Source organism: Trichechus manatus, unplaced genomic scaffold, assembly GCF_000243295.1.
Source record: "Trichechus manatus latirostris isolate Lorelei unplaced genomic scaffold, TriManLat1.0 scaffold00113, whole genome shotgun sequence".
In the NCBI taxonomy this organism is placed as follows: Eukaryota; Metazoa; Chordata; class Mammalia; order Sirenia; family Trichechidae; genus Trichechus; species Trichechus manatus.
In genome coordinates, this window is record NW_004444049.1 from 5,787,011 (window position 1) to 5,814,387 (window position 27,377).

Below are 27,377 nucleotides of genomic sequence, written 5' to 3' on the forward strand. Positions count from 1 at the left end.
CCCCTAGCTTTCCAGGCACTGATTTTAGAGATGATGAAAATAGCTACCACCTATTAAGTGCTTACTGTAAACCCCAACAACCCTACATGTAGGTATTATTATACCCATCTTAAAGGTCAAGAAACCGAGCGAGGCACTAGGCCACGAGGTCAGTTAAGTGCCCAGGATCCTGGGACCAGAGGACGAGGCACCGCTCATCGCCCTGGATGCCCAGGCAGGCCTGTTCCCAGAACCACCTGCTGCAGGGACGTGGACTTTGCTCATCCATCTCTGGCAACTCTCACAATGGCCAAGTGCTGCAGTTATCACTGCTCCCACCACTTCCTGCAGGCCCACAGTGCTCAGGAGGTGGGTCTGACACTCATTTCTCCTAAACAGGCAACAGGATCTGTGGGAGCAACCTGCCTCACAGCCAGGCCCAGTGCCCAGGAGCCCCAGACCTCCTGGGCCCTCCCGGCTCCCCCCGTGGGAGCCACGGGCCAAGGAGCTACAGAGGGACCCGGATGGTGCTCTTGGGCCCAACCCTCAGGTATGAGAAGGACAGATACTGGCTGAGTCATCTACAGGCCAGGGCGGGGGTGGCGGTGGTTCCCGAGGGGTCACAGGCTCCAGCTGGGTCTGCCATCAGCTCCTGGCTCCCCGTCTCCCTGCAGAGCACCCCCCTTAGTTCCCACCAGGAACCCAAAACCCCTCTCATACCCTCAGCCTTGTAGCCTCTAACAAACCAAACCATCTGGATGAGAAAACTCGACTCGGGCCCATGAGAGTGGGGCTCAGAGCACCCCAGGGCTCCTACTCAATGCAGAGCTAAACAGAAACTAACAACCAGGCTGTAGTGAGCCCACCTCATTATTTCAGATCGGAAACCATCCAGGGTTTGCTGGAAACAGATTTTATTATGAATAAATCACGATACAGACGAATGAGACTACTCAACAGCGTTTAGTAAAATCCTGCTTTGTCCCAAAGGGCGGGCAGAAAAGGTTAAGGCACAAAGGATGGTTAGAAAACAGGAGACACGGGCCGCACAGTAAAAACCCGTCATCCCGTCATCTGCGTACACATGTGCAAACACACACACACATACCCCACACCCTGTCCTGCCCATCAGATAAGAGATTCGCCTGGAATCAAAACAGTAGGACTGAGATGACAGAGCTGGGAGCCGGCGGGCTAGGGGCCCCAGGAGAACTAGGCTGGGCAGCTGTCCGTAGGTCAAACGTCTCTAAGAGAGAAGATATGATGTGGCAACTAGCCTCTGCCCCTTGGCCAGGACATTCCAAACAGCTGGGGACACCTCACCAGCCTCTCCTTTCCACTGATTTGGCATGACAAACAACGAAGTCCCTGCTGTGGGAGGCAAGCCCGCCTGGAATGTTCCCATCATAGACAGAAGAAGGTGCTAATGGGCTCTTAGACTTGTAGGAGTGCCCGCTGGCCCCGTTTCCTCTCCCACAGTAGTTTGCCATTGAGAAGGGATAACAAAGTAAAGCCCTGTGCTGACCTGGGCCTTGCCTCCTTCTGGCGGGAAGCACCTGGGAGCCGCCAGTGGGGCAGTACTCACCTCAGTGCCGGCTAGGAAAGCGCTCCTCGCAGCATCAGCTCATCGGGGAAGACCCAGAGCCAGTGTGGCCAGGAAGACAAACATGAGGAAAAGAAAAGCCAAGCACCCACAGCAAACCTCCTTTTATAATGTAGTTAAGATGAGATGGTCTCTGGTCACCGGGACATCCGATACATCCGATACACAGCTGGCTCAGGCCTCAGGCCAGACGGAAAGGCTGGCTGGAAATCCCCGGCGCCATCTTTGAAGACAAGCCAGGGCCTCTGAGATAAACAAGGGCCATTTTCTTGAGAGGCCCCAGAGCTCACTGGCTTCATCGAATCAAAGCAGACGGGAAAAAAAAAAAAAGCAAGACCCAGAATACGACGGGAGACACGGCGAGCTTGGGTGGTTCGGTGAGGGGAGCCGCTCAGGCCAAAGGGATTTCTGGGAGCTTTCCACAGAGCAGGGAGTGTGGGGCTGGTGGGCTTGTTCCTCTACAGGACAGCCACCCCCCAGCACAGTGACGTCACAAAAGGCTAACAAAAAGGCACTTTCCCTCTGGCTATAGTGTCTCACGCCTGTGAAACCTGAGGCTCTCACCTGAGTTGGGCCCTGACCCCTCCAACCAGTCCCAGCAGAGTGCCCCCAGCGCAGGAGATGCAGGGACCCCAGCGTGCCTGGGGCCATGGCTGCAATAACCAGTCCAACTAGGGAGGGTGCGGAGGGGCCCTCATCATCTCATTTTCTGCCGGGGTTCATGTAAGGGAGGCCCCTCCTCTGCCCCCTAGAGAATAGCCCAGCCTGGCAGCAGGGGGTGGAATGCCAGCAGAAGGAATGTGGGGACGTGTCACCAAAGTTCAGGGGAAAGACCAAAGGCACAGACCAGACCTGCAGGTCCCAAGTCCTATCCTCGGCCACCTGTCACCAGAGATGCCACCAGGTGAGACAGCAGGAGACACTGTCCATATTGAGAGGGGCACAAAGGAGGTCTCTGAGTGGAAAGGGTGGTTGGGCCCGGAGTCCAGAGGAAGGAGGGAGGCTATACAAGGGGCCGAGGGGAGACTCACTTGCTGGCTCTGCAGGCCCCAGTATCGTCCCCGGCCCAGAAGTCCCTGCTCCATGGTCTGAAACACCTGCAGACCCTGAGCAACACGGGTGCCCCCCATGCATGCACACCTTCGGGGACTAACTCAGCCCACGTGTCCCCGAGGGAGGACAGGGCAGGGCCAGGTCTCAGGGGCCTCCACACGCCCTCCTCTGCTTGAGCTGCCGCCCTCAGCCCTGCTCCAGGCTGTCGTTGGGCTGCACCACGCTGTAGCTCCCCTGGCTCATGGAGAGCTGCCGGCTGAAGAAGGATGTGGTGCGCTTTGGCTTCACTCGCTTGATCTCCTTGCCTGTGAGGGAACAAGAGAAACACTCTGAGAAGCGGCTTTCCCTGAGGTGAGGGGGCCTGGGCTCTGGGCAGCCTGGGTTCTGGCTTCAGTGGCACGGCTCCTTCCAGTGCCCACTCATCTGAGCGTCCCCCTTTCATCCCTGCTGTTTTACTGAGCCTCAGTCCCCCTCCCAACACTGTGCCCCCAGTGACAACATGGATGGGCCTGTGGCCAACCTCAGAAATCAGGGGAAACATGCTTGAGTGCGATGCAAGGCTGGCTGTGAGGTCTGAGGAGCTTTTGCTAAAATTTACTTAAGAACAGACCAAGGAAACAAAATACCTGCAGCAACTATAAGTGGCTGAAGGAGAGCCTCGTTAAGATAAAAAGACGCTTACAAGTTAAAAACGTCAAGCCAAGTAATGAAGGTCAACATCAGCAGCGGTATGTCATGTTGATGGTATGTACTCTGGTCTTCCTCCCAAAACCCCTAACCCCAGTCTAATCATGGGAAAGATGTCAGACAAATCCCGACTGTGGCATCCTACAATACACCTGACCAGTCCTCTTCAAAACTGTCAAGGTCATCAAAAACAAGGAAAGTCTGAGAAACTGTCACAGCCCAGAGAACACTACGGAGACATGACAACTAAATGTGATGTGATGTCCTGGGTGGGATCCTGGAACAGAAACGGGACACTAGCGAAAAACTAAGGAAATATAAACTATGGTCTTTAGTTAACAATAATACATGTTGGTGCACTGATTGAATAAATGTAGCATACTAATGTAACATGTTAATTAAAAAAAATCTAAACAAAAGAAAAATAGGCAAAAACATGAACAGCAATTTATAAAGGAAATATAAATGATAAAGCACATAAAAATGTTCCAACTTCACTAGTCTTCAAATGCCAACCGAAACACTTCTCTCTCTTAGAATAACACCCATCGTGGCTGAGGAAGGCAGGCACCAGTTTTCATCAAGTTGGTTTCAACTCATGACCCCATATGTGTCAGAGGAGAACTGGGCTCCATAGGGTTTCCAAGGGCTTATTTTTCTGAAGTAGATTGCCAGGCCTTTCTTCTAACATGTCTCTGGGGTGGACTCGAACTTCCAACCTTTCGGTTAGTAGCTGAGCGTGTTAACTATTGGCACTGCCCAGGACTCTAGAAGACAGATATAAGTCAGCAAAACCATTCTTGACGGTGATAAATAGCAAAAGCCTTGAAGCGTGCACACACTTCGATCTAGGAACTCCATTTCTAGGAATTCACCTGGAGGAAACAGCTCAGATTCCAGCAAAGGATTTAGCTCCGGGTATGGTGTTCGTAATAGCTGAAAACTAAATGAGCTGCAACGTCCAATACGAAGGGAGCGGGGGAAAATGACTACTACACCCACGTTACAGATATCATGTGAGAATACTACCACAGTGGTTAAAGACTACGTTATAAAAAGTTATTTTTTTATGATTATGAAAATGACATGGTCATTGCAACACATCTAAATGCTACAAAGGAGTACAAAGAAAAAATTAAAAGAGTCACAGCAACTGATCACGATTGTGGTCTCGCCCTCCTTACACACAGTTTTACACATTACACATACTGTTCTGTTACCGGGTTTTTTCAATTCAGCATTAGTTTGTGAGCATCATGCCATGTAGATGTAGACCTTTGTTATCACATAAAAAACAAACGTATTTTGCAATAATTCTAGATTTGCAGAAAAGTGGCGAAGGTAGTACATCGAGTTCCCACGTACCCCTCCTCAAACCAAACCAAACCCATTGCCGTCGACCCGTAGCGACCCTACAGGACAGAGTAAAACTACCCCATAGGGTTTCCAAGGAATGCCTGGTGGATTTGAACTGCCGACCTTTTTTGGTTAGCAGCTGAGCTCTTAACCGCTGGGCCACCAGGGCTCCTACCCTTCTCCAGCTCTCCCTCATGTTAATACCTTACATTACCTGATACGTTTGTCAAAACTAAGAAACTAACATTGGTATGATCTTATTAACTAAACTATGGACTTGAATTTCATGTTTTCCCGCTATCATCCTTTGTCTGTTCCACGTTCCAATCCAAGGTACCACACTGCATTTTCCAGTTGCTGTTGAGTTAACTCCAATTCATGGCAACCCCATGTGTCAGAGTAGAACTGCACGCCACAGGGTTTTCAATAGCTGATTTTTTTGGAAGTAGACTGCCAGGTCTTTCTTCCATGGCACCTCTTGGTGGGCTCACACCTCCGACCTTTTGGTTAGCACCTGAGTGCGTTAGCCGATTGCACCACATGGCATTTAGGGCCTCACACTATTACCAGCTGTGCTGAATTCCACAGGACGTGGCTCCATGATCTGTTTGCCCACTCCTTTATTAACAGATGTCAGGTGGTCTCTTGTTTTCCACCATTCTGGACGACGCTGCTGTGAGCACGCTTGGGGATACAGCAGTGAAAAGGCACAAGAAGGGCTGTTACAGCGTGCACGCAGGGCCTCCAATCACAGCGCCCAGAGCTCAGCCCTCTCTTCTCTCAGCCAGGATCCTGCAGGGTGGAGGCTAACGCACCCTGTGCCTGGAACGGTTCTGCTCTTCCCTCCCCTCCAGAGTTCCCCATGGTGAGTGTGCGTTTACACAAAGGGTTGCTCACCATCGTCCACGTAGTCAATGGTGGAGAGATGCTGGATCCGGCTGCACACCACGCTGCCTTGCCGCCGTAGCTTGGGCCGCTGTGTGGGAGGTGGCAAGGAGCCTGGGGCCGAGGTGGGGCCAGACCCGCTGTCCTGGGGGGCGGCAGGCTCCACAGCCTGATTCAGCTCGATGCAGTACTCAATGAGGCCACTCATCAGTTCGGCCTGGGAAGGAGAAACGGGCCTGCATGAGGCCTGATGGGTGGGCAGGCCTAGGCCTAGCCATTCCATACCCGCTGCTGAGTGGCGTGAGCCAGCCACAGGCAGCCCTGTCCTCTGAGGGGCGGTAGTGTGGAAACAAACACCATTCACCCAAGGAAGCAAGAGAAGGAGAGTATACCAGACATGAGGCTCTGAAGTGTCTGGAAACCTGAGGTGGTGGTGAGAGGAGGAGCCCTGTTTTCCAAGGAGTTTGGAGACAGGAGAGAGGAGAGGAGGAACAGCCCCCCGAGCGAGGTCGAGGGGCCTCTGGTGGGAGGGGATTGCCTCCTCTCCTGAGACCAGAGTCGGGGAAGAGGAGGGACATGGAGATGAGGTGGGCCGATGAGGCGCTGAATACAATGTGCTGAGTGAACACATGAGAGAAACAGAGGAACCGAGGCCTTGTGCCTTCTCTGCCTGCTCTTCATCTGGAGGGCGGGACAGCAACAGCCCCAGGCTCACAGGGGCTTCGAGCACGGAGAATTTGGTGCCGGAACAGCCCGAACGCTGGGCAAACCCTCAGTGGACAACCACTCCAACTGCAGCTGCCACTACCACTGCCCCCTGGTACGGAGCCTCCAGACCAGGCCTTCACACTGGCCCAGGAAGCCCCAAGTTAGCAGGCAGTCAGGCTCCCGTCCTCCCTCTCCTTGCCCCCTCACTCCCTCCCAGCGGCTGAGGGCCAGCGGCCTGGTGCCTCCATGGTCAGTTTGCCCTGATGGGGGCCCTGAGCCCCTGCCCACTACCTGCTTGGAGTAGATCTTGAGGAGCTTGTTGACGGGCATGCCCTCGCTCTCCCCGTCAAACTCCAGCCACAGCACGGGCTCCTCCTCCTCCTCGAGGGAGGTGTGGTCCCACGACAGCTCCTGGAAGCGCAGGCCCAGCAGGACATGCTGGGGGGGCAGAGTTGAGGCTTGGACTCTGGTGAACGGAGACCTGTCCCCCACCCCACCTGGCTGCCACCAGGGTAAACACTTGACCAAGGTGTTCACCTCCATGATGGAGTCTAGGCCCATTCGTGCCTTTCTCTAAGGAGAGGATCCCAGCTTTCCTCAGGGACAGGGCTGTGACCTAGGGAGGCAGGAAAGCCTACCCCACACCGCTCACCAGCGGAGCACGCCCCTTACAGGTGAGAAAGTCACATGGAGGAGAGGAGGTAGGTGGGGAGGGGACCTTTCCCAGAGATAAGCTGGGCCCGGCATGCAGGGCAGAATCTCTCTCTGGGGACAAGCAGAGTTGACCAAAACCCCTCCTGGCTTACGAGGGAACTCTGGCTGAGGTGCAGAGAAGCTGCTATCCCGGCAGCTGGAAGCAGAGCCAGCCGCCCAATGCCAGGACAGGGAGAAGCAGGACCTGGCCGGCCGAGAGCTTGGGTGGCCCAACAGGAGTCCCAGTCCTGGGGCCTTTCTAGAAAACCACCAGACGGTCTCTAGGCTGAACAGCCAGGCCCTGGGAGTCTCTTTCCACTCAGAGCGGAAACCCCAGCTGCAGCCTCGCCCCACCCCCGTCAGCACACTGGGTAAAAGAGCTGATCTCAGAGCAGAGCCAAGGAAGCCTCCAGATTACAGCATTTCCTTCCTGGACAGTCCACCCACTCATGCCCCCAGGGCCAACCACAGGCCCTTCCTCTCACGAAGGGCCTCCTAGGCCCCATCCTGAGGGAGACAGGTGGTACCTTCTCCCGGCTGTCGATGACATGCACGCCCTCCAGACTGATGGCCAGAGTCACTGGCTTGCGCCCACCCCGGTGCAAGAAGCTCTGGGCCGGCTTGTCAATCTCGCCATGGAAAAAGGCACACCTGGGGAGGGAACCTGGTGTCAGCCCCACCCGCCAGCACCAAAAACAAATGATCCAAAGGGTCCTGACTCAGCTCCACCCAGAAGGCCTGCTCTGGGCCAGGCTCTCCCAGGCCCCCGAGAAGCCCAGATTGCTTGGGGGACTTAGAGTTTGTCCACAGGGCACAGACCCTCTGGGAAGCAGGGGCAGCACCAAGGCTGGGCCTGCCTGGGAAACATGAGGTGGCTTTGGGGCTGCCCAGGGAGCAGCTCCGGGGCTGGAGAAAGACCAGGAATGATGCAGTGACCTGGGATGCCAACCCACCCACCGTGCCACCTTTCCTGTACCTCCTGCCCCTGCCATCTCCTCTATCCCTCCTCGAACTCCAGTCAATCACTGTACCACCCCTCCCGCTCACATCCTCACCCCTGGCTAAGCGAGAACCAGAGGTAGATCCCGCATCTCCATCCAATGTTTGGCGATGGTTCTCTAGTTCAGAGTCAAACCCAAAGTCCTCACGGAGGCCCACAGATCCCTATCAAATCTGGCCCCGTCACCTCCAGCTCCACCCCTCCCAGCTCTCCCCTTGGCTCGCTCTGCTCTGGACACGGCCGGACGTCCACACCGTGCGGCAGCTGTCCCTTCTGCCTGAATGCTTTCCCCCATGTGCTCACCTCTCACCCCTTACCTTCAACTCTCTGCTCCAATGTCACCTTCCAATGACACCTACTCTGACTACACCACTGAAAACTGTGCCGTCTCCCCCACATCTGCCCGACTCTGCTCCGCTTTTTTCCACACCACCGGCCACCTGCTGAGATGGCGTGGAGCTTACTCATTCTCTCCACCGCCTACTGTCTCTCTCTCCGCTACAACGGCTGCTTTTCTAGGGCGGGGATCAGGACTCCTTGGCTCACGGAGGCATCCCAAGTGCCTAGACAGCTGCCAGACACACAGTAGGTGCCAAGAGCTCGGTGTTAAGTGGTAACTGCATGGGTGAGAGCTGGCCGGAGGAAAGGCCCCCAGGCCCAGTGACCCAGTGACTATGGCAGGCGGAAGGAGAGGGCTCATCAGAGGTGTCCCGGCCTGAGAGGAGAGGCGGCTGGGTGCTCAGCTTCGGGCCTGAGGTGGTGGGGCCAAAGCAGCGCCTCACATGAAGGCTGGAGCTCAGCTGGAGTTAGTGACGGCCAAAGACAGACTGCTGGGCTGACGGGGACAGAAAGGAGCCCACGGCTGAGGCCCCCCACGACGAGGAAGGGTGGCTTGGTGTTGATGGGTGAGGCCCGGTGCTGGTGGGTGGGCCCGGGCTGCTCACCCGTAGAAGGGCAGCTCATGGCACTTGAAGAGGTAGGCGCGATAGTGGGTGCTCAGGAGGTGCTCGTGCTCACTGTCGCTGCCGACCACTTCTTTCACCCCACGGTAGGCGTTGAGCAGGCCCTGCTCGCCGGTTCCAGCCTTGGTCCCACGGCCCCGGAGGGCGGCAAAGAGGCCGTGGCCCCGCTTACAGAGATGAGCGGGGAGGAAGGAGTCTAGCTTCTCCCTGAGGAGGAAGGAAGATGGATGCTCAGCATGAGGAGGAGCAATCAGGGCTGGCACCTGGCTGGAGGTGCCGGGGGCCTCAGGGGTGGGTGTCACGCCCGCAGGTGAGGGCAGTGCCACAAACAGGGTGGGCAAGCAGACCCGCAGGGCAGGAGCACAACCCTTCCCCGCCCAGTGGGGATCCCGAGGGCCCTGCCTGCCCTGACCACAGAGACCCCCAATGCTGTAGTCCCAGTTTCGCCTGGTATTCTGGGAGGGGTGTGGACTGGAGAGCTGGACAGAGGAAGGGGATGTACAAGCTGCTTCCAGGCCAGAGACCGGGTAAGGGGCCTGAGAGGGGAGGCACAGGCACCAGGACAAAGAGACGAGGTTCAGATCCCAGCCTCTCGCCTGAGGACAGGCTCTAGAGCCCAGGTGCCTGTCTGCAACACAGCTCGCCCTATGACCTGACTGGGCCAGTTTCCCCATCTGTAAAGTGGCGGGGGAGCAGGGTAACATCCCCCACTACCTGCCCAGGATGACAATTACCATCAGCCTCAAGCAAGACGACACTCTTCAAGAGCAGACCCAGGAGGCCCAACAATGATGGCCCAGCTGGCCCCGCTCCCTGCCTGCTCACACAGTCTGGCCAGCCCTGTCGCTTCTCAACCAGCCTGGGATCACTGTTAAAGTGTTCCCTCACCCTGCTCCTCCTGCTGCTTCAGTCGCCCTGCCTGGGGTCTACAGCACCCTCCTTCATCTCTCCAGCTCCTCTGGAACCCTGACCCTACCTTCATCATCAGCCCCCCCACCCGCTCACCAGTCCTGCCGCAGCTGATGGCACCCCCCATACACGGAGCGCCCACAAGGCCTGGCCCTGCCTCCCTCCCGGCCAGCGTCCATTTGTCCACCCAGGACACCACCGGAGTGCCTCCTCTGAGGTGCCAGAGGGGACAGGCACAGGCAACCACTCGGCAAAGGGCACAGCTTCTCGGGAGGGTGGGAGCGGGCAGTGGCGGGCCAGAGGGTCTGGGGAAGGGCCCATGCCCCAGAGCCCTGCACTGAGCCCGACTATCACTGGGGACTGGCGGTCACTATGGTCGGTCCCCTGGCTGGGGCCCCAAAGAACAATCCCAGGCCCCTCCTGATCCCCGATCAGAGCCTGGGCTCCACCCTCTGCCACATCCAGAGCTCCCAGGCTACAGACTCCGCTCACCAACACTTTACCCAAGTCTCCCCACTGCTCAGGACCGTCAGCCCAGAGAGGGGCAGTGAGGCCCCAAGGCCACACAACGCGCATCAGGGCCCATGCTGGATCAGGGCTCCTGCCTCCAGGACTGGGCCCCCACCCCTCACCCCACCTGGCATCCAGCGATGAGTCCCCCACCTGGGCCGCACTGCCCCTCACCTCAGGGTGCAGGCAGCAGGGTGGCCGGGCTGGTAGGGCCCAAGCTGCACACGGCACACCAGGGCACCCAGAGCCTCACAGTCCTCTATGTCACACGGGTACCTCGCGCTCAGCACGTTGCCCTTGGCCTCCTCATAAAGCAGCCGCAGAACGTCCTCGTCGCGGATCTGAGGGCCGGGCGGGGGGCTGCTCAGCTGGGCCAGGCCAGGCACCAGTGGGCAGGGGTAAGGGGTGCTGGGCACAGACACCAGACCCGGGGGGTACTGCTCGCGCCTCACCTGCAGCTCCCGCCACTTGGGGAAAAACACGTTCCTTCGGAACTGCAGGGAAGGCTCATCTGGGGAGAGAGACTGGGTCACCACCTGGGACCCCACTCAGCCGGCCCTGCCCGCTCCCCTGACTGGTCCCAACTCTCGCCCTTCACAGCCCCTCCCAGCCCACACCCCGTCCCCCTGCCAGGAGTGGCTACTGGGGCCCAGGGGAGATGCCGGCCCTGTCCTCTGCCAGGGCAGCCCCCACCACTGCAACATCAGCAGGGGCCTGGTCTCGCTGGGAGTCAGTGTTTCAGACTCAGGACCGACCACCTCAGGGGGGACCTGAAGCAGGGATGGCTGGTGGCGGCACTGACCCATGGCCACGTCTTCGTCCGGGGCATCGGTGAAACGCAGCAGCAGCTCCGGCCACTGGCGGCCCAGCTTGTAGGGCTGGTGCTTGGGCTTCAGCTGTACCTCTGCAGGATGAGAGGAACAGTGGCCCATGCAGCCTTGGACCAGCCCTCCCACCGCCCCCAGTGACCGCCACGAACGACAGCAACAGTAACAGCAGTCACAGTCAGCATTTACTGAGCAGATACCAGGTACCCAGACCAGTTCAAGTGGTTTACGTGCATTTATCCCACAGTAACTCCCACTTTACCACAGAAAAAGTGCGGCTCAGGGGTTAAGCTGCTTGTCCAAAGTCACACAGCAGTCATGGAAGCTTCAAAGACACATCCAAACTCCCTCAGGGACCGAATTACTGGGCTGAGGGCTGAGGACCATGGCCTTGGGAGACATCTAGCTCAACTGGCATAACACAGTTTATAAAGAAAATGTTCTACATCCTACTTTGGTGAGTAGCATCTGGAGTCTTAAATGATTTGTAAGAAGCCATCTAAGATACTACAGTGGTCCCACCCCGTCTGGAGCAAGGGAGGATGAAGAAAACCAAAAACGCAAGGGAAAGATTAGTCCAAACGACTAACAGACCACAACTCCCACAGCCTCCACCAGACTGAGTCCAGCATAGCTAGATGGTGCCCAGCTACCACTACCGACTGCTCTGACAGGGATCACGATAGAGCGTCCCGGATAAAGCTGGAGAAAAATATAAAACAAATTTCTAACTCACAAAAAAAGACCACACTTACTGGTCTGACAGAGACTGAAGAAACCCTAAAAGTATGGCCGCCAGACACCCTTATAGCTCAGTAATGAAATCACTTGAGATTCACCCTTCAGCCAAAGATTAGACAAGCCCATAAAACAAAATGAGACTAAATGGGCACACCAGCCCAGGGCAAGAACAAAAACGCAGGAGGGGACAGGGAAGCTGGTAACGCGGGACCTAAGATCGAGAAAGGGAGTGTTGACACATCATGGGGTTGGCAACCAATGTCACAGGACAACATGTGTATTAATCATTTAATGAGAAACTAATTTGTTCTGTAAATCTTCATCTAAATCACACACACACAAAGAATCCTTTAAGAGCTAAGCAATACTGCAAATAAAGCTGATGAGCCACGTTCAAAAAAAAATTCACACAGCAAGTGCGGGGGGTCTGGCTGCCGGCAGAGCCAACTATGACAGGCTGGGCTGGAGCTGAGAGGCTGTGGCTGACGGAAGATGCTGGGGGTGCTGGTCCAGATGGGCTCAGCACCACTGCTGTTGTTGTGTGCCACTGAGACGACTCTGACTCATGGTGAACCACGTGAGCAGAGCAGAACTGCTCCGTAGGGTTTTCAAGGCTGAGACCTCCCTTTACCTGCACCCCCCACAACTCAGTGTGTCTGAGCATGTCCTGCCAGCCTGATTCCACGGGTCCTGTTCTTTGGGCCACTCCATCCCGTCTGGGCCGAAAGGGCAGCCGCAGCCTCTAGGTTGGCCTTCCCACCTCAGCAGCTGTCTCCCTCTTCCTCCAGGAAGCAACTTCCCCATTAACTCCACCCATGCCCTCCCTTCTTCTGGGGTCCTCAGAGATGGGGGCCTTAGAGATCATCCACTTTGCGGAGGGAAACTGAATGAAGCCAGGGAAGGATAATGACCACCCAAAGCCACAGAGTTAGTGGCTAAAGGGAGGACAAAACTGTCTCATGGACCCTCTCTGAAGTCTGGCCATGAGCTCCCAGCATCCAGATGTGGCCAGCACCAGGAGGCTCTGTGCCCACTTGAGGACTGAGTAACTGGTCACACACTGGGGGGACGGTGGGGCCCCAGGGCAAGGGGCCCCCCCTTCTAGAACCCTCAAGCCCAGCAGCACAGAGGACCCCCAGCATTAGAGCAGCCCCGTGGACTTCCAGATGGGGCTTTCCTGCCCGCCGGCTCTCCCCCAACTGAGACGGATGGGCTTTGGAGCCTAGAGCCCCGTTCTGTGCTGGGACAATGGCACCGAGAATTCCACACCCTCCCAAACACCGAGCCAGAAGGGCATCTCCGCGGGCGATGCCCCCTCCTTTGGTGATCCCTCTCCTGCCTGAGAGGCTCTCAACCCAGGAGCATCTGTCACTGCATCACCGGGGGTACGGGGGCAGGGGAATGGACTCCAGTTCTGAGGGGCCCAAGTTAAAGTGAAGTGGCCTTTCAGCTCCCAAACCCAGCCTGGGAACAAAGTGGGTGTTGGCTTTGTGCTCGGGTCTCTAGACGGACTGGCTGGCAGTGGCGCCCAGGGTGACTGGGCCACACAGGAAGCCCATTCACGCCTCTTGCCAGAGGGGGAGCAGGAATGTGAGGAGGAGGGAGCGCGGGCAGAGGAAGTGGGAGAAGGAACAGGCACTGGGCCTCCTGTTGCCGCTGGCTGCCGGGCAGGGGCGGGCACACACGGGAATGTCACCCCCCAGCTTTCCAAAGACAGAGCCAAGGGGCCAGCAGCCCTGACCAAAGGCCCTGCGGGGGCAGGAGAGGGTCAGCAGGAAAGGGATGGGTGAGAGCTGCAGCAGAGCAGCTGAGCAGGAAGCCCTGGGGGGTAGGCGCTCCTTCTTCCCTGCAGCCAACTCCTCCCTCAGGGTGGAGGCCTTGGGGAGAGGGGGCCATCACCAGGGCCCCTGGGTTTGCCCGTGGTTGTCCTCTCACCCTGTCAATGGGACCAGTTTCCCTTTCTCACTACAATGGAGAACCCCAAAGGTCAGAAAATGCACAGGCGTAGATGGCAGTTCACTTCCTGGAATGACGTGGGCGTCGTCTTCCCCCGGCCCTCTTCCTGACTGAGCAGCGGCTCAGAGGCCCTATTCATCAGGGACCATGGGCCTGGGGGTCTGGAGGGCCACCACCCACGGCTGCTCCACCTTCCCCTTGGGCTCTCAGCCTGAACTGCCTCTGTAGGCCCAGAAGGGCACGACGTGGGTGACCCCTGGGCCAGGAGCCAGGCAGGGCCAGAGGCCCTCTTACAGGAAACTCAGGTCCCTCGGCTTCCTGCCCTCCCCACCCAAGGGAAAAGCCTCATCCTGAGGGGGCTGCTCCCTGGGCCACGCTTCCCCTTCCTCCCAGCCCCTGAAGTCCTTCAGAGCTCTGCACTGCTCACAAAGGCTCCGGCTCTGCTCTGCGTCCTACCACTTGCGCAGCCCACTGCCCCAAACGTCCATGTCCTCATCTGCACACAAGGCTGGGCCACAGGCTGAGGCGAAACTGTGCACGCCAAGATGTGCAGCTCAGAGGAGACACAGATCCCGTCTCAGTGGATGGGGATGCCTCCTGCCCCCTGCCACAGTCCTGTTCCCCGATGCCCCAGGACCCCCACCCAAGGCTGATGGCAGGCTTGGCCCCTCCTCTGTCACCAGCAGAAGGAAAGGAGAGCGGCCAGAGGAGCCAGGAGTCCTCTGTGGGTAGACGGCTCTGGACAGCCCCAGGCCCCGCCTGCCCCCAATATCCAGTGGCTACATATTCTGGACTCCCCCCACCTTCCCAAACTGCTCGCTGCCTCCTAAGCCCTCCTGGCTGGGCTTCTCACTGCCACACCTTACCCAGCAGAGGGGAGACAAGCCAGAGCGCAAAGGCGTCCACGGCGATGTCCGGGAGCTGCAGGACCTCGCGGATTGTGCGGTGCAGCTCGTGGGCACTGAGCGCAGGCAGGTTCTCCAAAGCCAGGGGCACCATTGTGTCATCCGCCAAGTATACCACCACGTCAGCTGCTGTGATGGAGGCCAGGCTGGGTCAGCTGGGGCTCACCCAGGCATCCGCCACCACCCACTGGGGCTGGAGCCCCCACCCTATGCCCCAGGGTGACCAAGGCTCCCTGCCTGAGGCAGAGTCCACTCCAGGGTGGTGCGAACCCCAGCATCCCCGAAAGACCCTGTTAAGATTGTCTTTTAGAACTTACTCAAGACTCTCAAACCACCCAGAAACCCAGCCACTCATGCCCAAGGACCAGACAACCCCTACCCCAAGGTCCAAGGGGATTCAGTTTGGGGTGACCACTGCCGCCCCCAACTCCCCTGCTGTGCTTCTGCCCTGAAAAAACATTCCACAGTCGGGAAACTGAACCCATCCTGCAGTACAGCAATTACAATATTAAGCTAAGAAGTAGGAACGCTGGTGACCTGGTACTGTTCTTAGACGAGTCATCATCCCTCTCTGGGCCAAGTTAAGATATAAACAAGGTAAAGCAAGTTCCCGGGCCTCACCTTCCTAAGACCCTGCAAGCCTCCAGACTTAATACCATGGCCTTCCAGGACAGCGTTCTGCAGGCCAGGGGAAGCACAACCCAAAAGGCTAAGCATTCTGTTGGGACAGCCCAAGGGTTTCTCATTTGGCGCCTGGAGCCACAGGAGGAGCCTTGGAAGAACAGCCAGAGTCAAATCCTCATTCCTAACGCAGCAGGTACCCTGAATAAGCCCCAGGTGTGGAGGCCAGGACACACTCAGGTTCATATTCTAGCCTAGCATCGGCCAGCTGGATGACTTAACACAAGTTAGTTTGCGTGTCAGTTGTCTCATCTGTAAAATAAGGCTAACATCCCTCCCCCAAATGTAGCTATGAATCAAATGAGGGGAAGCCTGTGAAAGGGGGAGCATGGTTGGTCATTAATACAAGTCTATCCCAAGTCTATCCTGCTCCAAGAGCCACTTTTCTCCACAGATCATAAAATAATCTCCAAAACCAAAAAACCGAACCCACTGCCACTGAGTTGACTCTGACTCTTAGCCACCCTACAGTACAGAGAACTGCCCCATAGGGTTTCCAAGGAGCGGTTGGTGGATTTGAACTGCTGACCTTTGGGTTAGCAGCCGAGCTCTTAACCACTGTGCCACCAGGGCTCCTAAATAATCTCCAGGAGGCTGAAATTCAGACCCACTTTTCTGGTGGGGAAAAACAGGCACTGAGGGCTCCAGCGCCCTAGGACTTAACCCCTGTATGGTCCAATTTCCTGCCTGTAAAACAGAGATGATGATTCCTGGTGTCAAAAAGCTGTTTGTGAAAACCAAACGAAACAAAGAAAGTGTCACTTTCCATGCGTGTGATTTCATTTGGGTTTCACAGCTATTTGAGATCAATGAGACTCAAGAAGACGACGCGTCTCCACCAGGAAGGTACTGACAACGCCAGCTCCTCCGACTGGGAGTTCCGGGACTTTGCCACATTTCAACGTACCTCACTTGTTAACATGAAAGACCATCTTTAATGACAGAAATGACAAAACATGGCCCCTTCCCCAGGGTTGGGTCCCAGGAGGGTAAGGAGAATGGGGACAGGGACCCACCTCGGGGTCCCACGGAGGACACGCTGCTTCGGTGGGACCGCTCCGCGGGGCCGGGCTGCCCAGCACTGCCTTCTGTCCCGTCCATCTGCAGAGGGAGACGTGCAGTCGTTACCGGGGGTCCAGGGATGTGGCGGGCTGCTCAAGCTCTCACTGAAATAGGAAGCGGATTCCCGGGCTAGGTCTCTGAGACTGGACAACACTGACTGAAGAGACTGAGGATGCAAATTGGGGGTCCTCGGCCGACTCGGTGTCAAGGCCGGGCTGGTCGGGGGTCCAGGCTGTGACGGTCAGAAGCTGGGACTGAAACTCCGTGCGCGGGATGCCCAGGCGGGACATGGCGCACCCCGATACGGGGCGGGAGCCCGGGCAAGGAGGACGTCTCCGTGCTCTCACCTCGCAGGGACGCAGCGCCCGCCGACTCAGCCCAGGCCCCGGTCCTGACTCCGGCCCCAAGTCCGACTCCGGCCCCGCCACCGCCGATGCTCCCGTCCCAGCTCCGGTTTCTCAGGCCGCGCGCGACACGGAAGCCGCGGCCGGAGGACGCGCCGCGCTTACGGCCCCGCCTCCCCGGCCCGGAGAAGCCAGTCCGAGCCCGAGACGGTCGCGCACGCGCCCTACTGGGCGCCCGCGCACGCACTTGCCCCGCGGGCCGGCGCATGCCCAGAACAGCCCGGAGTCCCGCCTTGCAAATCTCGTGACACACCCAGGATGTCTGCGTTACGAGCCCCCCTCGCCAGTAGCCCGAGTGATGGAGGGCGAGTCGTCCGTTCCCCCCCCACGTATGTGACAGGGTGTAGCGAAGGTTTAAGAAAATTGAGAGTGTGGGCGCGAGTTTTGCCTCTCACTCGCCGTGTGATTTGGGGCCGGTGCTCTCACCTGTAGAATGGAGATACTTCCTCGGACGTGTCGGGGACACACTGTGCGATATGCTGGGTAAAGAGGGGACACAGGAAGCGGCTTGGTGCTGCAGCGCTGTGAGGGTGATGGGCTCCTCAGTGGGCAGGAGGCTGGGCTGGTCCCGACCCATCTGCACAGGTATCCCCCGTTTTGGGCCCCAGTTTTCTCATCTGCCGGAGGAGGTTACCCTCTAAGGGTCCTTCCCACTCTGAAGTTATGTGTGTGTTGGAATCCCAGGCCAGGCACACTCCTTCGTTTTCCCAGGGAGCAGTCACCTGGCGCCTGCTATCTTAGATACACAGCCTGAGACTTTGAGGCATTCTCAGGCTCGGGAGTGGTGATGGGGCCCCAAAGAGGCAGGTGTGAAACCGCCTATCCCTGTGGTCATGTCACCAACATGTCCTGGCAGCGCCAGCATGTGTGTGCCCGAGGTGTGGCTCTGGGAGACAAACAGGTCCATGGCGCCTCGCTGGGCCACAGAACCAGATGTTCCAACTGGCTCGGTGATGAGAAACGGGGAAGAGGGTTCAACTTCCCCAGATTCCCTGGGATTGGAGGGCAGTTCCAGCTCCTGACTGAGCCCAAGTTTCCTTAGTATTGGAAACAGTTCTTTGCCTGCCTTTCCAGGACCCAGGGGCTCACCGCCTTACAGGGTGTCTTTCTTATTCGCATCACCTAAGGACTCAGGAAGTTCTATGTGGGCTGGAGAGGAGAGTGTGCGGTGGGAACAGGCACATCCCTCCCATTTTTCAGCTCTGGAATTTCAGACCAGGACACCATGACCTCTGTGCCTCCCTAAACTAGAGCAAAGTGGGGACACAGTTAGGTGGTGGTGAAGTGTTTACTGTGTGCAGGATCTGTGCTAGGTCAGGGTACAGAGACCCAGGGAATACCCACCCCTGCCCTTAGAAAGATTATGTTAATGGTTTAATTGGTCAGTGTAGGGAAAGGAAAAAGAAAATTCCAAGAGAAAAGCATATTTAAAATTACATAAGACAGAAGAATCCCCTCAAGCTATGAAATAGTAAAAGCAGGAAGAGGAGGGGCCTCAGTTCCTGAGCACTTACTGTGTGCTGGATGCTGGGCTACCCTTTCACGTGTGTCAGCTTATGTTCTCGCCCTGGACCCTGTGAGTGGAAATAAGAGTAAGAGCAGCTACCGTTTGTTGACTTCGTGCTGTGTGCTAGACTCTGAGTGCTTTGATCCTTGTGATACGTTAAGTATTAGGCCTCTGTTTTATAGATAAGAAAACAGGTTCAGAAAGGTTGAATCACAAGGCTGAGAGCCAACCGATGCGTGTAGTTGTGGGGTTGGGTGGGGACTAGAACCCAGGTCTAGCTGAGTGAGGAGAGGCTCTGGGAGAGAGTCTCCAAGGCTGGGCATGGTGCTGGCTGATAGGGTGGGCATTCCCGGTAGCAGGATCTGCATAAGCATGGTTGGGACACTGGGAAAGCCTGGGGCACGTGAGAGTACAACAGGTGAGGCTGGGAAGGAGGGGTGGCATCCAGCGGCGGGGAGCCTGGAATGCCAGGGTAAGGGATTTGTGGTTGGTTTGGCAGGCAGTGAGGACGTTTCGGAGGTTGTGAGCTGGCCAGGTGGGATTTGCGGGAGGACTGGTGAAGAGCCAGCCGGTGGATGGGCTTTGCTTCTGCAAGGCTCTAGGTGAGTGACAGTGAGGTGAACTGGGGTGGGGTGGTGAGGTTGGAAAAGGAAGCTGGGGCCCGTTCTGAAGTGAGGGGCTGGGGGGACCACACGCCTGTAGAGCTGAGAGGCCTTGGACACAGCAATCGGCTGGGCTCGTCCCTACTTTGTATGCCAGCAGTAAAGGATCCCATGGCCCACAGAGGGTTTTGCTAAGGTCACCTGGGGGCGAGTGACAGAATCAGTACTGTAGCCCAACCTTTCGTGAGAGACCAGCAGTCAGCAAGGTCCTTGGGGCAGCCCGAAGGAGGTGATCGGAGGTTGGAGATGAGTCCCTGCCTCCTTGAACTTATCCAGACCCGAGAAAGTAGCAGGTTGGATGGATTCTACTTTGGCCACAGAGGGAGAGGGGAGAAGGGTGAGTAGACAGGACTGGTCCTTGGGCGTCCGATGGGAAACAGAGCTGCAGTGAGATCTGGGGTGGGGAGCCTGGGGGGTGCTAGGGGCCCTTTACTTTTTTTTTTTGGTCCTTTAGAGATGGGGAGCGAGAAGTGAGCCCCACGGCTGGCTGCGGGGCTGGCCACTAATACTGCTCTCTGACCCTTCCGTCCATCCATCATTCATTCATTGTCATTTGACTGATATTTCTTGAATGCCGACTTTGTCCCACAGAGTCCCTGGGTGACACAACCAGTTAAGCGCTTAGCTACTAGCTGAAAGGTTGGCCATTTGACACCACTCAGAGGTGTCTCGGAAGACAGGCCTGGTCATCTGCTTCCGAAAGATCACAGCCAAGAAAACCCTATGGAGGAGTTCTACTCTGTACACACAGGGTCGCCGTGAGTCGGAATCGACTGGGTGGAACTAAGAGCCATAACTGCCACGCGCTGTTCTGAGCCTTTGAGGTACATGAGTGAACAGAGCAGCCGGAGATCCCTGCCTTGACAGGCCAGTCAGTGACCTGGTGTGTCAGAAGGTGACAGGTGTAATGGAAGAAAGATAGCGCCACGGGAAGGAGCACCCAGCACCATGCTGGTAGGGTGGGCAGATGGCAGCGTTGACCAGGATGGTCAGGGCAGGCCTCCCTGAGAAGTGCCGTGTGCGCCAAGGCTCAGGTGAGGGAGAGTGTTCACGCAGAGGGAACAGCCAGTGCAAAGGCCTGAAGGCGCAGCATGTTTGAAGAAGAGTCAGGAGGTTAGGGTGGCTAGAGTAGAGGGCACAAGGGGGTGGTGGCAGGAGATGAGTCACAGGAGTGTGGGGCAGCATTCTGGGGGCTTGGAGATCTAGGAGGGACTTTGGTTTTGCTCTGAGCAGATGGGGCCATTGCAGGGATCTGGGCAGAGGAATCCTGGTCTGGTGTAGAGTTTAAGTGACCGCTCGGGCTGCGCTGCCTTGTGGAGAACAGACTGGAACGGGGGGCGGGGTGGAAGCAGGGAGGCTGGTTGGGTCAGTGGCGTCACTAGGGTTGGCATCACTCAGTGTGGTAACTCCTGGTGTCACCTCCCCCACCCCACGGACCTGCCCCCTTCCCAGATCACGCAGAATCCTTAGGAATGTTTTTTTGTGTTAATGTTAGTTGTTAGTCGCAAATCGTAATTCACGTATATCACTACTTCTTTTCCTTTAAGTTTCAGAGAAGTTACTGACACGGGTTCACGAATGCTAGTTACGATAATAATGGAGCTGTAACACCAGAAAATTTGACAAAATTAGTAAGTGTAAAAACACCAGCAGCAACGAGAACGAATGCTTGTAGTGTGGGCGTACATGACCACGTGATTTTAATTGTCGCTGTGATTGGGTAATAATGACTGCTCTGACCCAGAAGGTGTTAAAACAGAAAACGTGTTGCCATCCACTTGATTCCAACTCATAGCGACCCTCTGGGACAGAGTAGAACTGCCCCATAGGGTTTCCAAGGAGCGGCTGGTGGATTCAAACTGCTGACCTTTTGGTTAGCAGCTGAACTCTTAACCACTGCGCCACCAGGGCTCCATTAGGAGATCCAAAAACTAAATTAGTATAGAGTTTTAGTCATGTAGGTATACCGATACACGTAAGCTGGGCTTAGTGATACACGTAAGCAGGGCTTAAAAGCTACAGCAAGCTACGGCTGTGAACCAAAAGGTTGGCAGTTCGAGTCCACCAGCCGCTCTTTGGAAACCGTATGAGGCAGTTCTGCTCTGTCTCATAGGGTCGCTGTGAGCCGGAATCGACTCTATGGCAGCGGGTTTGGTTTTTTTTTGGTAGGCTGGGCTTATGAAAAATGTTTTTAACTAGCTACAGGGATATTTTTATAAAAATAATGAGTTCCTGCCGACACACTGCACAAAAACTTGATAGACAGTCATTTTGGTGTCACGCCCTCTGACAGTGTCACCCAGTGTGGTTTGCACCCCTGTAGTGACGCCACTGGGTTGGGGCAGTGATCCAAGTGGAAATGATGATGGGTCGGGCCACAGTGGTAGCAGTGAAGGAGGCGAGAAGGGGTGGCTTCTCATCTGTTTGGATGATGATGAGATTTTCTGATAGACTGGGGTGGGACGCGAGAGAGAGGCACCGAGGGTCGGCTTCTGTAGGGCAGCGGCGCCTTGAAAGAAGACCCACCCCAGCTCTTCTCGCCGGCCTTCCCCTTCCCACTGGTGTCCGGGGAGGGAGGTTCCTGTCCCTGCCCTGTTGGTTTGGGTTGTTGTCCGAGGAGAAACGGGCAGCCACAGCCCAGCCACCCCCAGGCCCGCAGACACACCAGCGTTTATACCATCCTGGGAAAGGGGCGAGCCCTGGTGGCGCAGTGGTTAAGCACTTGACTGCTAACCGAAAGCTTGGCGGTTCAAACCCGCCAGCAGCTCCGAGGGAGAAAGAAAGATGTGGCAGTAAAGAGTACAGCCTTGGAAACCCTATGGGGCAGTTCTCCTCTGTCCTGTGAGGTCACTCAGAGTCAGAAGTGACTCCTCCACTGACCCCAGTGGGTTTGGTTTGGGAGAGGTGCAGGGAGGAGAGGCCCCAGGAGAGCTGTGTTTGTGACTCACACTCAGAGTCATAAACAGCCGCAGGGGGAGCAGACAGGCCCCGAGCCCCTGGTGAGTCACTGCCAGGAGCCTGTTCCTCTCTGGTCCCCCCTTCTCAGCGCCTTGGTGCCACAGGTGACTGCGGGTTGAGGCTGCCCCCTGGTGGCCATGGTTCCGACGGCCTCGCTGCCTGTCCTGGGGCGGGCAGCCTGGTGCGTTTCTGTGGGGACGAATGGGAGTTTTGGCTGGGCTAACGGGCTACCAGTTTACCAGTTGCCGTTGAGTCAGCATAGGTCAGAGTAGAACTGTGCGCCGTAGGGTTCTCGATGGCTGATTTTTTAGAAGTAAGATCGCCAGGCCTTTCTTCTGACGGACCGACCCCTGGGTGGACTTGAACTTCTGATCTTTGGCTTAGCAGTCAAGCACATTGAGTGTTTGTTCTACCTATGGACTTATTAAACACTTGCTGACTGGAGGCAGCCCTGGAGCTGGGGCCTGGTTGCCCTCCCTGGCCCAGCATGGCCGCTGTCGGCCGGGTGGGGAGATCAGGCCACTGCGAGCCCATTGTTCCTGCCCCGTGCACCTCCTCCGGTTTAGTTTGTCAGGGTCACCGAGGTTGGTGCTCTCCCATTTCCTGGCTGCCCAAGGTCTGGGCACTGGGCCACTTCTCACCCCTACACCCAGAGTTAAACATTAGTGGGAGGCTATCAGGCCGGGTCTGGGGGAGGGAGAGGGCTGAAGTCAACTTTCTCCAGCTTCTCCTGGCCCTGGAGCCTCCAGTTCCCGCCCTGTGCTCAGGACAATGCCTGTGGAAGAGTTTGTGGCTGGCTGGATCTCCGGTGAGACAGTTTCCTTCCTTCTGTCACGTCAGCCCCAAGGGTGGGGTGACATCTGAGCAAATGAGGCCAAAGTCCTGGTTCCCCTGGAGCAGCCCAGAGCCAGCTATCCTGGGGAGCTCCTGGGGGTCATTGTGGGGAGGAGAGGAAGGCATGGGGTTGGGGGTTGGGGGTAGGGTGGGGGTGCTGCTTCTGTAGTTCACTGCCCAGCACCTGACACCTGCGGAGGCCTCAGGCCCCCTGAGCTGCAGCCCTGCTCTCCAGGCCCTGCTCTCCCACCTGGCCTGCTGTGGGGCTCGGGTCAAGTTCACCCTTGACCTCACCTGCTGTCCTGAGTTCCCATTTGGGCCTCTTCCCTATCTGGCAGTGGGCCACTATCCCTGGCCCTGTGGCCTGCTTTGCTTCCCGACCCAAGCCAGCTGGGTGATACCCCTCTTAGAAGGAATGGGAAATTCTGAAATGAAGGGTAGGGGCGGGGGAGGAGAGGTGGCAGGGCCTGCTTGGGGTCAAGGCCTGGCACTTGCTGACAGTATCAGTTGAGGAAGGAAGGAGCAAAGCTGGTAGGGGCAGGGGAGTTGAAAATTGGAGAGTCGTTCTGCAGTCCCACAGCCACATGACCCAGGGGGGCCCGGGTATCTGCCCAGCTGAGGACACATGGCTCTGGGTGGGCTCTTCCCTCTTGGGTTAGGCCTCCAGGCAGGACTCAGGAGGTCTCACTCCCTTTGACCGTGCACCTTCCAAGTGCAGTGCCTGGTGTGAGGTGGGTCCCATGGGGATGCGGCAGCTGGATCTTCTCTGGAGTCTGGCAGGAAGGTGGGCCACAGGTGTCTGCGCAGCCCAGCCCCTTCCCTCCTGCCTGAATTCCTCTTTACTCAGCCTGGAATGAGTATCCTCACTCATAGCACCTTCTTGTCACCGTAGGAGCTCTGGGCCTGATCCTGGGACACCCCTTTGACACTATAAAGGTGGGTCAGGGGAAGGCCCCAGGGGAGCTTCCCTGCCCTGAGCCTCGGGGGCCCTGGGGTCAGGGCCTGGCTGGCTGAGAGCAGGGAGAGCGCTGGCCCACCACCTTGCGCGTCTGTCCCCCCTCCAGGTGCGGCTGCAGTCACAAAACAAGTACCGGGGCATCTTGGACTGCGCAGTGCAGACCTACCAGCATGAGTCGGTGCGGGACCACTTCTTTGCGGTGGGAGGTGGCGAGGCAGGCGGTGCCAGCTGTCTCCTCCTCTCCGGCAGGGCTCTGCCCCTGGAAAGGAGAAGACCCGATCTGGGGCCACGGGGAGGAGAGAGGGTGGGTGGTGACTTCGTGCCCAAGGGTGGGCTTCCTTGCCCTCAGCCTGCCCTCTCCTGCAGCCAGAGGAGGCCCTGCCAGGCAGGAGCGAGCAAAGGGGAGCCTGGCACCCCGCCCCCTCCTGCATCGCCGTGTCTCTGCAGATCCTGGGCTTCTTCAAGGGAATGAGCTTCCCCATCGTGAGCATAGCCATAGTCAACTCCGTACTGTTCGGCATCTACAGCAACGTCCTGCTGGTGCTGACGTCCACCACCCACCAGGAGCGGCGGTCTCAGCCTCCCAGCTACACGAACGTCTTCATAGCTGGCTGCACTGGGGGGTTTGTGCAGGTAAGGAGCGCTCACGCGCAGGCAGGCACGCGCTTGTGCGCGCACACATGAGTGCAGCGGTAGCCTTGCCCTCTGGCGGCCCCACAGCTGCGGAAGGCAGGCCGCCCAGCGGGGACGGGGAGGAGCTGTGGAGAACTGGCTGCTCCCATCCACCTGGTCGAGCAGGTTGCCAGCCTCAAGGGCAGGGATGTGGAGAAAAGGGGGGGCCAAACCCCAAGAAAGCTCAGATGGGGCGGGTGTGAATGACATCAGCCAGGGCCCACCTCTGCAGGGGCCTGCCTGCCCCACAGTTATGGGAAGACCTCTCCCGCAGGTGACCTTTGACCCCCGGGAACTGACAGCCTCGGTTGTAAACTTTCATCCCCGCCAGAGCTTGGGGCCACCCCGTCGCCTTGGTGCCTAGCTCAGCCCCTGTCCTGCAATGTCTGGGTGGCCACGACCTGTGAGCCCTCACCTGGGCCTGGCACCACCTGTGGGAGAGGCCGAGTTATTAATCATTGAGTGACTCCGGTCGTTTGTTTTTGGTCTTTGTTGTCGCTGCTTCAGGCCGTGGGCTTTGGGAGGGTGGTGGAGGGAAGAGGGGTCTCCAAGTACTAGAGGGAACCTGAGCCGAGTGGGGAGCCCGAGTGGGCAGAGGAGCACCGGCCCGGCTCCGTCCCACTCCCCACAGGTTCCTTCGTGACCGTTGACTTGGTCCTGATGCTCCTGATACGCTTGATGGGGCCAAGTGCAGGGACAAAGAACAAAGTCAGCCTGCCCATTCAAATGAATTAATGATTAACGAGACCCCCAAAAGTGTGGTTTCTCTTTTGTGCCTTTTTCCGGGGAGGCATGGTGCAAAACAAAACAACAAAGACACGCGGCCCCCAAATGATCACGCTCACCTTGGCCGGGGCCTCCATTCTCCCCTAAGCTCCGGCATCTTATCTTGACCCGAACCCCTGACCGCCCCCAACCTCCATCCACAGCCCCCCAGCACCGACCCTCACTTGGGGCCAGTCCCACTACTGTCCCACAGCTGGGTCCACCTGCCTCGGCCGATGGATGGGAGTCCTGGGACCCACGGAATCCCACCTGTCACCCGGCTTCCCACGCTCGCAAGTCTCTGTGCTGGGACACTTGGGAGGTGGTGGGCTTGCCCCCTCTGGGCCTCAGAGGCAGCCTGCAGAAGGCCATCGTTAGAAGCGTGCCGACCAGGTGACCTCCTTCAGTGTGGGGCAGGGTCAGTCCTGTGCTGTGACTCATAGTCCCAAGCCACATTCTTTGTTCTGACCTGCTCACTGCAAACGCATGCTCGCCCCTGGCGTTAGGGGGACTAGGAACTTGCCCCCGTCCTGGGAAGATACCCCTGCGTGTCTCGTGTGCCCGCTGCGAGCCCGGTGAGCGTAGTGCTGTTGCATGATGAGGGGGCAGTGTCACTCGCTGTCCCCGTGCCTGATGCTAAGGGGGGTGGCCGATCCCCACTGCATCAGAATGCCCTGACCTGTCCCAGGGTGAGGCCCAGCTGTGAGAGCAAGAGGCTGAGTGTGGCCGTAGGGGCTGGCATCCTCCTGCAGGGAAACGCCGCTCCTCTCGGCCACCTCCTTCTCCTCGTTAATGCAAGCGGACCGTGACTAGGGCCTTTGCGTTTCTTCCCTGCAGGCCTACTTTCTGGCTCCTTTTGACCTCGTTAAAGTCCGGCTGCAAAACCAGACGGAGCCGAGGGCACAGCTGGGGAGCCTGCAGCCGCGGTACCGGGGGCCCCTACACTGCGTGTCCTCCATCCTCCGGAAGGAGGGGCCCCAGGGGCTGCTCCGAGGGTCTGGCACCCTGATGCTGAGGGACACCCCCACGCTGGGCATCTACTTCGTCACCTATGAATGGCTCTGCCGCCAGTACACGCCGAAGGGCCAGAATCCCAGTAAGTCAGGTGGGCCGAGAGGTAGGGATGGTGGTGGGGAGTAGGGAGCTGGGCCCAGGCAGGGGCGCTGGGGCGGGATGAGAGGCCTGGGGAAGACGCTCCGTTCTAATGTCTGACCCTGGCCTCGTGCCCTGGCTTCTCTCACCCAGGTTCAGCCACGGTGCTGGTGGCAGGGGGCTGTGCTGGCATTGCCTCCTGGGTCGCAGCCACGCCCTTGGATGTGATCAAGTGCCGCATGCAGATGGCTGGGCTGAAGGGGCAGGTGTACCACGGAGTGCTGGACTGCATGGTGAGCAGCGCCCGGCAGGAGGGGCCTGGAGTCTTCTTCCGGGGACTCACCATCAACAGCGCCCGCGCCTTCCCCGTGAACGCCGTCACCTTCCTCAGCTACGAGTACCTCCTCCGCTGCTGGTGATGAGCCTGGCCGGGCCCTGCCAGCCCCCCCCACCAAGCCTGCCACCTGCTGCTGCCACCTGACGTCAGGTTGAAAGCTCCCAGCTTGCAATGCAAATGCCGGAGACTCAGCCCATTGTCCCCTCCACCTCGGCCCATCAAGGGACATCCCACACACTGGACTGGGGCTGGGTGATGGTGGTGGACACAGGCAGACTAGGGCCTGGACTCAACTGGAATCCAGAGCTGGTCACAGACCCCCCACAGCACTGGCCTCCGTTCCTTTGCTGCTTGCGTCCGTCATCGAAGCGGAGACAACAAAGCACAAACAAATTAGCCAAAAAATGGTGCCGGCGACCTTCCAGCCCCCTCCCCCACGTAAAAGCACCATTACCTCCTGTGCTCTGTCAGACATGGAGTCCTGGGATTTTGCCTCTTAAAAAGCTCTTTCAGCCTCCCCTCTGCGGTCTCCACGCCTGTCACTCCGTCACACCTTCTCTACCTCTGCCTGTTAACTTTGTTACCCTAGTCTACCTGGCCACTAAGTGGGGCCTCTCTTTGGCTGTGGCGGTTTCCCGTGAGTGGCCTAAGTTCACATTCACCCGGCTCAG

At 57.6% G+C, this 27,377-nt stretch overlaps 2 protein-coding genes across 3 annotated transcripts; one reads left to right on the forward strand and one right to left on the reverse strand.

The window, feature by feature from the left end:
• Positions 1-643: 643 nt before the first annotated feature.
• Positions 644-16,976, reverse strand: FRMD8 (FERM domain containing 8). 2 transcript variants are annotated; one of them, XM_004383735.2, is made up of 11 exons: positions 16,865-16,976; positions 16,472-16,556; positions 14,736-14,903; positions 11,148-11,249; positions 10,798-10,856; positions 10,520-10,686; positions 8,909-9,133; positions 7,492-7,615; positions 6,563-6,709; positions 5,576-5,780; positions 644-2,940 (listed from the first exon to the last, which is right to left on the reverse strand). In XM_004383735.2, the coding sequence occupies exons 2-11, from the start codon at positions 16,554-16,556 to the stop codon at positions 2,822-2,824; spliced, it is 1,401 nt and encodes a 466-aa protein (XP_004383792.1). In that variant the 5' UTR covers positions 16,865-16,976; the 3' UTR covers positions 644-2,821. The 2 variants fall into 2 exon arrangements, with proteins under 2 accessions (XP_004383792.1, XP_012413153.1); XM_012557699.2 differs by lacking the exons at positions 14,736-14,903; positions 16,865-16,976 and having other exon boundaries at positions 16,472-16,852.
• A 5,828-nt stretch (positions 16,977-22,804) lies between these two features.
• Positions 22,805-26,788, forward strand: SLC25A45 (solute carrier family 25 member 45). The gene is made up of 6 exons (XM_004383917.1): positions 22,805-22,856; positions 23,775-23,818; positions 23,947-24,018; positions 24,288-24,473; positions 26,115-26,373; positions 26,523-26,788. The coding sequence occupies exons 1-6, from the start codon at positions 22,820-22,822 to the stop codon at positions 26,786-26,788; spliced, it is 864 nt and encodes a 287-aa protein (XP_004383974.1). The 5' UTR covers positions 22,805-22,819.
• The last annotated feature ends 589 nt before the right edge of the window (positions 26,789-27,377 follow it).